General features: G+C 51.5%; 1 protein-coding gene across 1 annotated transcript; it reads left to right on the forward strand.

Moving 5' to 3' along the window:
• Positions 1-5129: 5129 nt before the first annotated feature.
• LOC116784946 (gallinacin-3-like) lies at positions 5130-10602 on the forward strand. The gene is made up of 5 exons (XM_032684027.1): positions 5130-5224; positions 5828-5917; positions 6613-6721; positions 9821-9910; positions 10548-10602. The coding sequence occupies exons 2-5, from the start codon at positions 5860-5862 to the stop codon at positions 10564-10566; spliced, it is 276 nt and encodes a 91-aa protein (XP_032539918.1). The 5' UTR covers positions 5130-5224; positions 5828-5859; the 3' UTR covers positions 10567-10602.
• The last annotated feature ends 2930 nt before the right edge of the window (positions 10603-13532 follow it).

Below are 13532 nucleotides of genomic sequence, written 5' to 3' on the forward strand. Positions count from 1 at the left end.
CGTTCTGCTAGCGGAGTTCTATCAAAACCACATTCTCGCCCTCTCGTTACTTCCTTATCTGAGGACGATTCTAACGGGGGCATGGTGGGTGATCGTGCCCTCCCACGTGAAGAGAAACTATCTCCCGGGGGCGCACTTGGAGTTATGCTGGGGGAGACTAACAAAAACACATCTTCCTCTGGTTCTTGACATCCTATACATTTATCATCTAATTCTTTTAACACCAACATACCACATTCCTTTTGCCATTCAGTCTTACGTTCCAAATAATAAAACAAATCTAAATACGGTATTTCATTCCACCTCTCATTCTCTCGTAAATGTTGCATCAAGGGGGTTATAATTTCCGAAGTTAATGTACCATTCCTAGGCCACTGCATTCCTTCTGTTTCATATTGAGGCCATACATTATTACAATAATCAATCAATTGTCTCTTACTTAACTCTTGTCCGAAATTTCCTTCCTTCCAATGTTTTAACAAGCAACCAAGCGGAGAATCACTAGGAATATCATTTTCTGCACAAGATAGTGCCTTAAAGGTTTTAAAAGGCATCATAGTCACGCACACTGTACATTCACACAATAAACAGTACAATACGAACAGCAAACAGTACAATACAAATAGTAAACAGTTCGATACGAACAGTATAAACCAATACCTTCCTATACCAACTTGTCAAGTCTCGCTATGAGTGACAAGTGCTGGTTCAGCGCGGCTTTCGCCCCGTCTTACGACCAGCGCCTAGGCTTCCCAATAAAACCTTTGCCCAACCCAGCGGGTAAACTCACGGTCCCGTCTTATGGGCAGGCTCCCAACCAACAAACCTGAAAGAATAAAGCACCTCCGGGCTTACCTGGATGGTTGTCCGGCGGGCGCGGGGTCGGGCACGGGTCGATGTCTCCCCAGAAATCACCTGGTTGCCGGCATGGAGTGGATCAGCTCGTGAGCCGCCCCAGCTACCCCCGGAGCCCCATCTCGGGTCGCCAGAAAACTGTTGCCCGTAACGAAAACACAAACCAACAGAGTGCCGGTTTATGGGTGCTTTATTCGGGGCCCGGGAACCTGAGGACTAGCGTCCCAAGTCAGGATTCCGAAGACCCTCATTTTCAGTTCAGCTTTTATACCTTTACACAAACAAGTTTACGTGCAGTTTCTACATGAAAGCAGTTGCACTTAGTTACACACACAAACTCATATTTCATACTGATAACAATTGGTAATCATCTACTCTACTCATAAATCTGCTTAAGTTGTCTTAGCCCATAGAGACCCCATAGAAACTGTTCAACAGACCCTTACTATATCTAAGGTAACAAATCGTTATATACATGCTTGGTTAAATCTTTTGATTATTGTTCCTACCTCTTCAGTACATTTCATTCTCACGAACAAGGTTGCTAACTTACTACTTTGGAGTGCTGCTCTCTAGGCCTACTCTCCTACTAAGCCTTAGCCATTCTACTACTAAATTTGAATCATTCTGCAACAATTCCAGGCCCCCCCAGCCCGTGTGCTGCTGTGCAGGGAGTGTCACAGGACGTGTTGCAGAAGGATAAGGGTGACATTGCAACAGTCCCAGGAGGCACCTCAGCCTCTGCCACTGCAGCAGGGAGGGAGAAGGGGAAGCCCCAGCACCCCCACACCGATGGTGGCTTTCTGATTGGCCCAGGGGAGATGTGTCAGCAAGAATAAGGGAATGTTCCTGCAATCTGCGATCGTATAAAATCAGAGCATTTTGGCCAAAAAAGTGCTCCTTGGACCCAAGGTCATCTAGACTCAAGTGATTCCTCTTGGGTTTGTTGTTGCCTGGACACCAAGACCTTCAGCGGGTAGGTAACTGTGGGGTTTCCTGGAAAAGGATCAGTTTAGGTAATGGATTTCCCAGAGACTGAGACATGAAGGAATACTCCCAAGGTTTGCAAGGTGGCACAGACCTCAGAATTGTTCTTAAGAGAAAGGTAGAGGAAAGATCATGTGCTGTGTTTGGAGGCAGCCTCTCTACAGTTTGGGGAACCCCAGTGCCCAGGCTTCTGCACCCCCTGGTGTTCTCCATGTCCTCATTGCCTTGGTGTGCCCTCTGCAGCCCTGTGAAGACGTGGGAGTGGTGGATCAGCCATGAAGATCCTGTACCTGCTCTTCCCCTTGCTTATCCTGCTGGTCCAGGGTGCTTCAGGTGAGAGGGCAAATGGGGAGATAGGAGGAGGTATAAACCCTCATCATTGGGATCTTCCATGTCCCAGAAAGTGATTACATCAGTTGGAGTGATGTGAAGGGTAGGGGAGATTGAGGAGAAAGGTGGGTCTCCAGTGATTGTCTAAGTGAACACAGACAGGGGTTGGAGGGAGCCCCTGGAAACAGAAGCCTGGCTTCTACTGTGGGTCAGGAAGGGGGTTGTGTTTAATGCTCCAACCCTGCACCCAGCTGTTCCTGTTTTGGTGTTTCTGGATGATCTTTTGCACTGTGGTTGATCTTTGCTGTAGAGAGGTTGGAGCTGAGCCCATCTGTTGGCCTGAAATGCACAGGGAACATCAGCCTTTTGTGACCAAACACAACTCTCTCAGGTTATTGCTTTAATTGTTCTATGTGTATCTTTCCCCATGGAAACCTGAAATGCAGCTGGATGCAGACAGCGAGGGGGATACTGCACTTATGGAAGATGCAACTTCCCTGCGAGACCTATTGGAAGATGTAGCCTGTATAGTGTGTGCTGCAAAAGATAAGGTCTGGATTCCTGGCAGAGGGAAGAGTTTCCTCCTTTGTCCAGAAAAATCTGTTACAAATTTGTTTTGTGTCAATGCCTGTTAAATACTCTCCTGCATTTATGGTTGGTGGGAGAGGCCCAAGAAGGAAGGTAAAAGCCCTCGTGGGTTTGGACCAGCCCAGAGTGGGGCTGCAGGAGCCCCAGGTCAGCCAGTGCCTCCCAGCTCTCCTCCAGTACCAGGAGGTTCATTCAGGCTTTGCAGAGGACTCACCAAAACCACTAAAGAGTGAAGCATTTGCTGTCCTTGGGCAGCACCCAGGACATGATCCAGCTTTTGCTGCATCTGCACAGCCCTGGAGTCAGGGTTGTCACCACTGAGATAACCCAGGTCCAAACTGTCTGCACAAAGGACTGGGCCCCCTGTGTGCTGAGCCTGAGTCTCCTGCACCACAGACTGGATGGTCCTTGCAGGGAAGGTGGGAGAGAGTGGGAGGAAAAGTTACAAGAGCTGACGTGCTTCTCTGCTTTCTTTGTGCAGCGTGTGGGGTTTAGACCTTGAAATGTCCCAGCAGGACGTCCCCCTCGCTTCTGGCTCCTGGAACCATCTCCTGAGGTCCTCTCCCCTCCCTGCCTCTGCCATGCCCAGCTGCTGGGACAGCAGCAGTGGCAGCTGCTCCTGCTGGGTGCTGCTGGGCTGGAGACATCTCGTCCCAGCCGTGGGCTCTGTGGGGCAGAGGCTGCTTTTCCCAGCTTGAATAAAGATGAGCAGTTTGGCATTGCAGGGCTGGGCCGTGTGTGCGTGTCCTTGGCATGGAGGCTGTGCTGTGCCTGCTGGCTGTGGGGGGTGGCAAAGGCGGCTTGGTGTGAGGAGAAGCAGCTGGGGATGTTGGGGCTGACCAGTGTGTGTGTCCCTGGGGATGCTCGTGCCTGGCAGTGGGGTGGGAACACAGAGCCTGTCAGTGCCTGTTGGTGCAAGATGTTTGTTGTGGGAGTGATGGAGCAACTCTGCACATGGTCTCACTGGGAAGTGGTGCCCAGTGTCCTGCCAGTCAAAGATGTCTCCTGTCCCTTACAACCCCAGGTTCATGTGAAGAGCTGTGCTGGGTGGTGTTTCTGTTGGGTGGGCTTGGCCATGGTTGCCCACATGACATGTCCCTGATGCTGCTCCTTGTCCTGTTCCTCTGTGCTCAGCCCTCCTTGATGTGGGCAGTGCAGGAGCTGTGCTGCTCCACACCCTGTCCCACCAGGCAGGAGGAGGAGGAGGTCATAGAGTTCCTGGACCAGGTGACCTGTGAAAAAGGTCCCATTTTGGCCTGGAAATATTCAAATTTGTAATCCCACAGGGAATAAGCAGAGTGACCTGATATCTCTGCTCCATCTGGAGTCGATCTGCTTTGACATCAATCTGCTCCAGCAAAGGCAGTGGCCCCTCCCTCTCTGGAAAGCAAAGCTCAGGCTTTGGGTTCTGAGTGGTTCAGTACCTGTGTGTATCCATGTCCATGAGAGGAACTGGTGACCCTGGGATGGTTCAGGGAAGGCTTTACCTCCCAAGAATCATTAATGTTGGAAAAGTCCTCTAAGATCATTGAGTCCAAGCATCTAAATCTCACTTGTTGCTACTTGAGGCCATTTTCTCTGGCACAAAAAACCTTCCACTGCCATTGCATTCCAGAACTGGAGAGTTTAGTGAGGGATGCTGAGATCATCCCTGTCTTCTGTGGCTTTTTCTCCCCCTGTGCACTCCTCTTCTGACATTGACCCTGAGCAGTCACCATGAGCACCTTTCACCTCTGCAAAGCAAAGCTGTGCCCCCAGCCCAGGGGCTCCTTGGGCCAGAACATCTCAAGCCACACTGATGGTGCTGTGGACAGTCAGCACATGACTTTCAGAGGGCAGACAGAGAAGAGAGAAATCAAAAGAGGAAGAAAAAGAGAAAGACTATTTTTTGCAAGAGTACATGAACTTTTTCTCTGTGTTATTTCCGAATAACCCAGACAAACCTCCTGAAGTGAAATGAGAGGTAAAACTTTCCTCTCACGGTATGAAGATTTGCAGGTTTGCAATATTCAGCCTCGTCTTGCACATCTCTGGCTACCTGAGTATTTACAGAATCTCTGAAAAGAGAGGACAAAAAGAAGGAAACCCTTTCCTCAATGCTACCATTCCCAGCACCAACCAGGATGCCTTGTCCATCCCAGGCAGCTCCTGCCCAGCCCATGTGTCACAGGACATGTTGCAGGAGGATAAGGGTGACATTGCAACAGCCCCAGGAGGCACTTCAGCCTCTGCCACTGCAGCAGGGAGGGACGAGGGGCAGCCCCAGCACCCCTACACTGATGGGGCACTGCCTGGTTGGCCAAGGGCAGTTGTGTCAGCAGCAATAAGGGCATGTCCCACCCACCAGGAGGGGTATAAAACCAGGCTGTTTTAGGCAAAGCAGCATTCCCTGACCCCAAGGGCATCTAGAGCCAAGTGATTCCTGTTGGATTTGCTGCTGCCTGAACACCAAGACCTTCATCAGGTAGGTGACTGTGGGGCCTCTTTCCGGAAAGCTGACCATTCAGGTTCTCAGCTCAGAGCCCATCTGCACAGACTCACCTAAAGGACAAACAGCTGGAAGTATCCAGATGTGCTCTTAGGCCATCAGAGATGTCTGGAAAAGAGAATAAAAGCCTTCGTATGAGTCTAAGAGCTGAGAACATGTGGTACGTGAAACTGAGCTTTCCTAAGTAGAGGAGAGACTGGAAAGGTGCCTGGATACTGCAGGAGGGACCTGAGAGCTTCTTTGTGGGCAAATGGAGACTTTCCTTGAATTGAATTGGCAAGAATTGGGGTCAGGTGTGCAGTCTGTTCTCTGGGGAAAGCCTATGGAAGACCTTAGACAAAGTTTTTGCAAAAGGATCATCTTAGGTAATGGATTTCCCAGAGACTGAGACATGAAGGAATACTCCCAAGGTTTGCAAGGTGGCACAGACCTCAGAATTGTTCTTAAAAGAAAGGTACAGGAAAGATCATGTACTGTGTTTGGAGGCATCCTCTCTGCAGTTTTGGGAACCCCAGTGCTCAGGCTTCTGCAGCCCCTGGTGTTCTCCATGTCCTCATTGCCTTGGTGTCCCATTTGCAGCCCTGTGAAGACGTGGGAGTGGTGGATCAGCCATGAAGATCCTGTACCTGCTCTTCCCCTTGCTCCTCCTGCTGGTCCAGGGTGCTGCAGGTGAGAGGGAAAGAGGGGATTTAGGGGGAGGTCTGAGCCCCCATAACTGGAGTTTTCCATGGCCTTGGAATTGACCACATTACTTAGAAGGATGCAAATGTTGGGGGGGGATTGAGGAAAATGGAGTTTTTCAAGTGAACTTCCAACAGATACGGATGTGGGGTGGGTAGAGCCCCTGGAAATAGAAGCCTGGCTTGTCCTCATGGTCAGGAAGGGGGTTGGTTTCAGGCTCCAACTCTGCACCCAGATGTTCTTTAAGTGCCTGAAAGATGTCCCTTCTCATCTTGTGATGCATCCATCTCATTACCCCAAGGCATGATCCCTGCAAGGGCTGGGCAAGGACTTTCCCTCAGAGGTCACACCAATCATGGCACAGCCAGGACAGTCATGTGGGATGGGAGGAGTCCCCTGCTTTCCAGCTATGCTGGTGCAGGCAGTGTTAGGAATGCAGCTGGGCAGCCAGCAAGGCTCTTCCTCGACCTCATGCTGGTCCTTCCCACTCTCTGCTCTTGTGTGCACCCAATATAGGGGGGAAAAATCCTCCTTGCAATGGAAGATGCGTCTGTAGGGAGTTTTGAGCTGAGCCTATCTGTTGGCCTGAAATTCATGGGAAGTTTCAGCTGTCCTGCACAACACACAGCTCTCCCAGATGGTCACTGTAATTGTTCTCTGTGTGTCTTTGCCCATGGAAACAGGAGATTCAGCTGAATGCAGACGACGAGGGGGATTCTGCACTTTTGGGGGTTGCCGCTACCCTACAACACCAATTGCACGATGCTCAAGAATCAGTGTGTGCTGCAAAAGGTAAGGACAAGAACCCTCGCTGAAAAAAGATTTTCCTCCTTTTTCCACAGAAAGATCTGTTAGAAATTTCTTTCTAGCTAATGCTTGATAAATAATCACCTGCATTTATGGTCTGTGGGAGAGGCCCAAGAATGAAGGCAAAAGCCCTCGTGGGTTTGGACCAGCTCAGAGTGGGGCTGCAGGAGCCCCAGGTCAGCCAATGTCTCCCCACTCTCCTCCAGTGCCAGGAGGGTCATTCAGGCTTTGCAGAAGACTCACCAAAACCACTAAAGAGTGAAGCATTTGCTGTCCTTGGGCAGCACACAGGACATGATTCAGGTTTTGCTGCATCTGCACAGACTTGAAATCAGGGCTGTCACCACTGAGATAACCCAGGTCCAAACTGTCTGCACAAAGGACTGGGCCCCCTGTGTGCTGAGCCTGAGTCTCCTGCACCACAGACTGGATGGTCCTTGTGGGGGAGGTGGGAGAGAGTGGGAGGGAAAGTTACAAGAGCTGACGTGCTTCTCTGCTTTCTTTGTACAGCATGTGGGGTTGAGACCCTGAAATGTCCAAGCAGGACGTCCCCCTCGCTTCTGGCTCCTGGAACCATCTCCTGAGGTCCTCTCCCCTCCCTGCCTCTGCCATGCCCAGCTGCTGGGACAGCAGCAGTGGCAGCTGCTCCTGCTGGGTGCTGCTGGGCTGGAGACATCTCGTCCCAGCCGTGGGCTCTGTGGGGCAGAGGCTGCTTTTCCCAGCTTGAATAAAGATGAGCAGTTTGGCATTGCAGGGCTGGGCCGTGTGTGCGTGTCCTTGGCATGGAGGCTGTGCTGTGCCTGCTGGCTGTGGGGGTGGCAAAGGCGGCTTGGTGTGAGGAGAAGCAGCTGGGGATGTTGGGGCTGACCAGTGTGTGTGTCCCTGGGGATGCTCGTGCCTGTCAGTGGAGTGGGGACACAGAGCCCGTCAGTGCCTGTTGGTGCAGGATGTTTGTTGTGGGAGTGATGGAGAAGCTCTGCAGATGCTCTCCCTGGGAAGTGGGACCTGTGTCCTGGTCCTGGCTGTCACAGGTATCCCTTGTCCCTGACAACCACAGCCTTGTGTGCAGAGCTGTGCTGGGTGGTGTATCCCTTGGGTTGGCATGGCCATGGCTGCCCACATGACCTGTCCCTGATGCTGCTCCTTGTCCTGTTCCACTGTGCTCATCCCTCCTTCCTGTGGGCAGTGCAGGAGCTCTGCTGCTCCACACCCCGTCCCACCAGGCAGGAGGATGAGGAAGGCATCGACCTCCTTGACTGGGTGACCTGTGGGGTGTCTCTAAGTGACTCTGGCCTGGAAATGTTCAAATTTGTTTAGCCACAGACCATAAACAGATTGTGCTCTCCTCTCTACCCAAATGCAACCAGTCTGGCATGGCAATGCCACATGCCACATGCCATCAAAGGCAGAGGCCTCTCTCTGTCAGCAAAAGCAAACCTGAGGCTTTAGATTTACTGAGTGGAATCAATACATGTTTGTGTCCATGTCCATGTGCATATGGGAGCAACTGGTGACTTGGCTACTTCAGTAAAGAATTTCCTTTTCAAGAATCATGGATTCATAGATTTAGAGATGTTGGAAAAGCCCTCTATGATCACTGGGTCCAATCTCTCCCCTTGCTTTCCAGAAATGCAGAGTTTACTGAGGGACTTTCAGGTCACCTCTACCTGCTGTGAACCCACCTCCCCCTGTGCTCTCCTCTCCTGACACTAACCCTGAGCAGTCCCCACGAGCACCCTTCACCTCTGCAGAGCAAAGCTGTTCCCCAATCCCAGGCAGCTCCTGCCCACCCCATGTGTCACAGGACATGTTACAGAAGGCTAAGGGTGACATTGCAACAGCCCCAGGAGGCCCCTCAGCCTCTGCCACTGCAGCAGGGAGGGACGAGGGGCAGCCCCAGCACCCCCACACTGATGGGGCACTGCCTGGTTGGCCAAGGGCAGTTGTGTCAGCAGCAATAAGGGCATGTCCCACCCACCAGAAGGGGTATAAAACCAGGCTGTTTTGGGCAAAGCAGCATTCCCTGACCCCAAGGGCATCTGGAGCCAAGTGACTGCTGTTGGATTTGCTGCTGCCTGAACACCAAGATTCTGATCAGGTAAGTGACCGTGGGGTCTCTTTCTGGAAAGCTACCCATTCAGATTCTCAGCTCAAAGCCCATCTGCACAGACTCACCTAAAGGACAAACAGCTACAAGTATCCAGAGACGTCCGGGAAAGAGCATAAAAGCCTTCATAATTGTCGAAGAGCTGAGAACATGAGGGAGGTGAAACTAAGCTTTCCTAAGTAGAGGAAAGACTGGAAAGCTGTCTTGATGCTGCAGGAGGGACCTGAGATTTTTTCTTGGGCAAATAGAGACTTTCTTTAGCAATGTAGGGAGATTCTTTTCCCACAGCAGTAGAGAGATTTCCTATCATTTCAGGCTTTCAGTAACTCCAAAGGTTGATTTCTGTTTCCATTTCTGGCCACCAAGACACTTCCTTGCCCTCTGGCTCCTCCCTGGATCGGGGCTGCACGGGGCAGGGGTGGCAAATGTGAGGCTGGGGAGTGTCCTTGATGGGATGCCTGGGAATGGTCTGAAGATGGGGATGGGCACTGCCAAGCCAAGCTGGGAGGACTTTCCTGAGCCCAGGGAAGCAGAGATGACCACTTGAGGTGTTTGGGGCATGGGTTTGATCCATGAAACCCAAGGCAGTAAAAGACATTTAGATCCGTAATTTTCAATGACAATTTTATCTCTGCATTTCCCATATTTCGCTGGCTGTTCTTTGCATTGAGTTGGGAACAACTGGCCTCAAGTCTGCAATCTGTGCTGTTGAGAAGGTGTTTGGAAGACCATTGAGAAAATTAATGGAAGAGGATCAGCTTAGATAATGGGTTTCCCAGAGACTGAGATCCCATGAAAAGATCCCAATTTTTGCAAGGTGGCACAGACATAAGAATTGTTCTTAAGAGAAAGGTAGAGGAAAGATCATGTGCTGTGCTTGGAGGCAGCCCTGCTGCAGTTTGGGGAACCCCAGTGCCCAGGCTTCTGCACTCCCTGGGGTCCTCCATGTCCTCATTACCTTGGTGTCCCATTTGCAGCCCTGTGAAGACGTGGGAGTGGTGGATCAGCCATGAAGATCCTGTACCTGCTCTTCCCCTTGCTCCTCCTGCTGGTCCAGGGTGCTGCAGGTGAGAGGGATAGCGGGGAGTTGGAGGAAGTGTGATCCTCCATCACTGGGGTTTTCTGTGTCGCTGGAAGTTACAACATTAGTGGGAGTGATGCAAATGTCTGGGGGCATTGATGAGAAAAGTGTTTCTCCAGGAATCTTCCAATAAGACACAGACTTGGAATGGATAGAGCCCCTGGAAATAGAAGCCTGGCTTGCACTGTGGGTCAGGAAGAAGGCTGGCTTCAGGCTTCAACCCTGCAAGGCAAGATCTTGCAAGGGCTGGGCAAGGACTTTCCCTCAGAGGTCACACCAATCATGGCACAGCCAGGACAGGCATGTGGGATGGGAGGAGTCCCCTGCTTTCCAGCTGTGCTGGGGCAGGCAGCATTGGGAATGCAGCTGGGCAGCCAGCAAGGCTCTTCCTTAACCTCATGTTGGTCCTTCCCATTCTCTGCTCTTGTGTGCACCAATTTAGGGGAAAAGAGTCCTTCTAGGTGAGACATATTGTTCTTGAAGATGTGTCTGTGGGGAGGTTGGAGATGGGTCCATCTAATGGCCTGAAATGCATGGGGAGTGTCAGCCTTTCTGCAAACATGTACACCTCTCCCAGACTGTTGCTTTAATTGTTCTCTGTGTACCTTTCCCCATGGAAACAGGAAGTGTACATCTGTGTAGACATCAAAGGGGAATCTGTGTTTTTGGGAGATGCCCCTTCGGTACAAGACCCGCTGGGAGATGTACAGCACAAACCCTGTGCTGCAGACGGTAAGGACTGCATTGCAGGCCCTCTCATTTCCTTAGAAGGGTCCATTAGAAATTTCTTTCATGGCAATGCTTGTCAAAGAATATCCTCATTTATGACCGATGGGAGAGACCAAAGAAAGAAGGGAAAAGTTTTGGTACGTTTGGACTTGTCAGAAGGGGAGCTGCAGGAGCCGGTGCCTCCACCCTCTCCTCCAGTGCCAGGAGGCTCATTCAGGTTTGCAGAGGACTCCCCCAGTCACCAAAGAGAGAAGCATTTACTGTCCTTGGGCAGCACCCAGGACATGATCCAGCTTTTGCTGCATCTGCACAGCCCTGGAGTCAGGGCTGTCACCACTGAGATAACCCAGGTCCAAACTGTCTGCTCAAAGGACTGGACCCCCATGTGTGCTGAGCCTGAGTCTCCTGCACCACAGACTGGATGGTCCTTGCAGGCAAGACGGGAGAGAGTGGGAGGAAAAGTTACAAGAGATAATGTGCTTGTCTGCTGTCTTCTTACAGTGTGCGGGGTTGAGACCCTGAAATGTCCCAGCAGGACGTCCCCCTCGCTTCTGGCTCCTGGAACCATCTCCTGAGGTCCTCTCCCCTCCCTGCCTCTGCCATGCCCAGCTGCTGGGACAGCAGCAGTGGCAGCTGCTCCTGCTGGGTGCTGCTGGCTGGAGACATCTCGTCCCAGCCGTGGGCTCTGTGGGGCAGAGGCTGCTTTTCCCAGCTTGAATAAAGATGAGCAGTTTGGCATTGCAGGGCTGGGCCGTGTGTGCGTGTCCTTGGCATGGAGGCTGTGCTGTGCCTGCTGGCTGTGGGGGTGGCAAAGGTGGCTTGGTGTGAGGAGAAGCAGCTGGGGATGTTGGGGCTGACCGGTGTGTGTGTCCCTGGGGATGCTCGTGCCTGTCAGTGGAGTGGGGACACAGAGCCCGTCAGTGCCTGTTGGTGCAGGATGTTTGTTGTGGGAGTGATGGAGCTTCTCTGGAAATGCTCCCTTTGAGAAGTAGGACCTGTGTCCTGGTCCTGCCAGTCACAGGTGTCTCTTGTCCCTTACAACCACGGCACCACTAAATCATGTCCCCAGTTCCATATCTACGTCGTTATGAATGCTTCTAGGGATGGGGACTCCACAGTACCCTGGGCAGCTGTGCCAGTTCCTGACTGCACTTTTGGTGAAGAAATTGTTCTAATGCCTGAACTAAACCTCCCTGGTGTAACTGAGGCCATTTTCTCTGCTCCTGTCACTTGTTCCCTGGGAGAAGGGACCAATCTCAAAAAAGCTTCCACTGCCATTGCTTTCCAGAAATGGAGAGTTTACTGAGGGACTTTCAGACCATCCCTGTCTGCCACGACCTTTCCTCCCCCTGTGCTCTCCTCTCCTGACACTAACCCTGAGCAGTCACCACGAGCACCCTTCACCTCTGCAGAGCAAAGCTGTGCCCCCATCCCAGGCAGCTCCTGCCCAGCCCATGTGTCACAGGATGTGTTGCAGAAGGAAAAGGGTGACATTGCAACAGCCCCAGGAGGCCCCTCAGCCTCTGCCACTGCAGCAGGGAGGGACGAGGGGCAGCCCCAGCACCCCCACACTGATGGGGCACTGCCTGGTTGGCCAAGGGCAGTTGTGGTCAGCAGCAATAAGGGCATGTCCCACCCACCAGGAGGAGTATAAAACCAGGGTGTTTGGGCAAAGTTGCATTCCCTGACCCCAAGGGCATCTGGAGCCAAGTGATTGCGGTTGGATTTGCTGCTGCCTGAATACCAAGACCTTCATCAGGTAGGTTAACGTGGGGTCTCTTTCTGGAAACCTCCCTATTCAGGTTCTCAGCTCAAAGACCATCTTCACAGATTCACCTAAAGGACTGTGCTGGTTTAAAAGTTAACCAGCAGAGGAAACCAAGCCAACTCAAGAGAGATTACAAGTCAGAATAACAATTTATAAAATAATACAATAAGTATGACCACACAGACAAGCAACAGGCACTAACGCACAAAGCCCAAATGTACAACCCAGTACCCCGGGGCACAAACAAAGCGGTGCTACCTGGCCCCCCCTTGAGTCCAAAGCAAAGGGAGAGGGGAAAAACCTGCTGGTGGGAGAGCTGCTGCAGTCCAGCCAAAAGTGGTAATTGTAGACCGGCCGAGGGTGGTGGTGAGCTGCAGTCTGGTTGAGAGCGATGAGCTGCAGTCCTCCTCTGGATCCCACGAGTGGTAAAAAGGTTCCAAAACTCCAGGTTTATATACTCTCCAGTTCAGGCAGGAATGTTCAGTCCTCCCCTCAGAGCGGGGAATTCCATAAAAGGGTGTTTAGTCCTTCCTCAGAGCGGGGAATTCCATAAAGGGTATGAGAGTGCTCATTCCATAAAAGGGTATGAGGGTGCTCAGGAACATTCCCCCCCACACACCTCGCAGGCCTCTACTGACAACAGTTTCTGGGAAATGGCATGGAGGGCTATAGAATACACAGTTTGGGCTATACCCATTCAGTGATGAATCGGTCCCAGCTGTTCTAACCAGGACAAGAACAAACAGCTGGAAGTATCCAGGTGTGTTATTAGGTCATCAGAGTGGTCTGGGAAAGAGAATAAAAGCCTTCGTATGAGTCGAAGAGCCCAGAATATGTGGAAGGTGAAACTAAGCTTTTCTAAGTAGAGGAGAGACTGGAAATGTGCCTTGATACTTCAGGAGGGAGCTCAGAGCTTCTTTCTTGGGGAAGTAGGACTTTGCTTGGCAAAGTAAGGAAACATTTTTCCCTTTGCAGTAAAGTGCTTTCCCACCATTTCAGGCTTTCAGTAACTCCAAAGGTTGATTTCTGTTTCCATTTCTGCCATCGAAGGCAGTGGCCTCTCTCTGTCAGCAAAAGCAAACCTGAGGCTTTAGATTCCCTGAGTGGAATC

The sequence above is a fragment of the Chiroxiphia lanceolata genome, chromosome 3, assembly GCF_009829145.1.
Source record: "Chiroxiphia lanceolata isolate bChiLan1 chromosome 3, bChiLan1.pri, whole genome shotgun sequence".
NCBI classification, from domain to species: domain Eukaryota; kingdom Metazoa; phylum Chordata; class Aves; order Passeriformes; family Pipridae; genus Chiroxiphia; species Chiroxiphia lanceolata.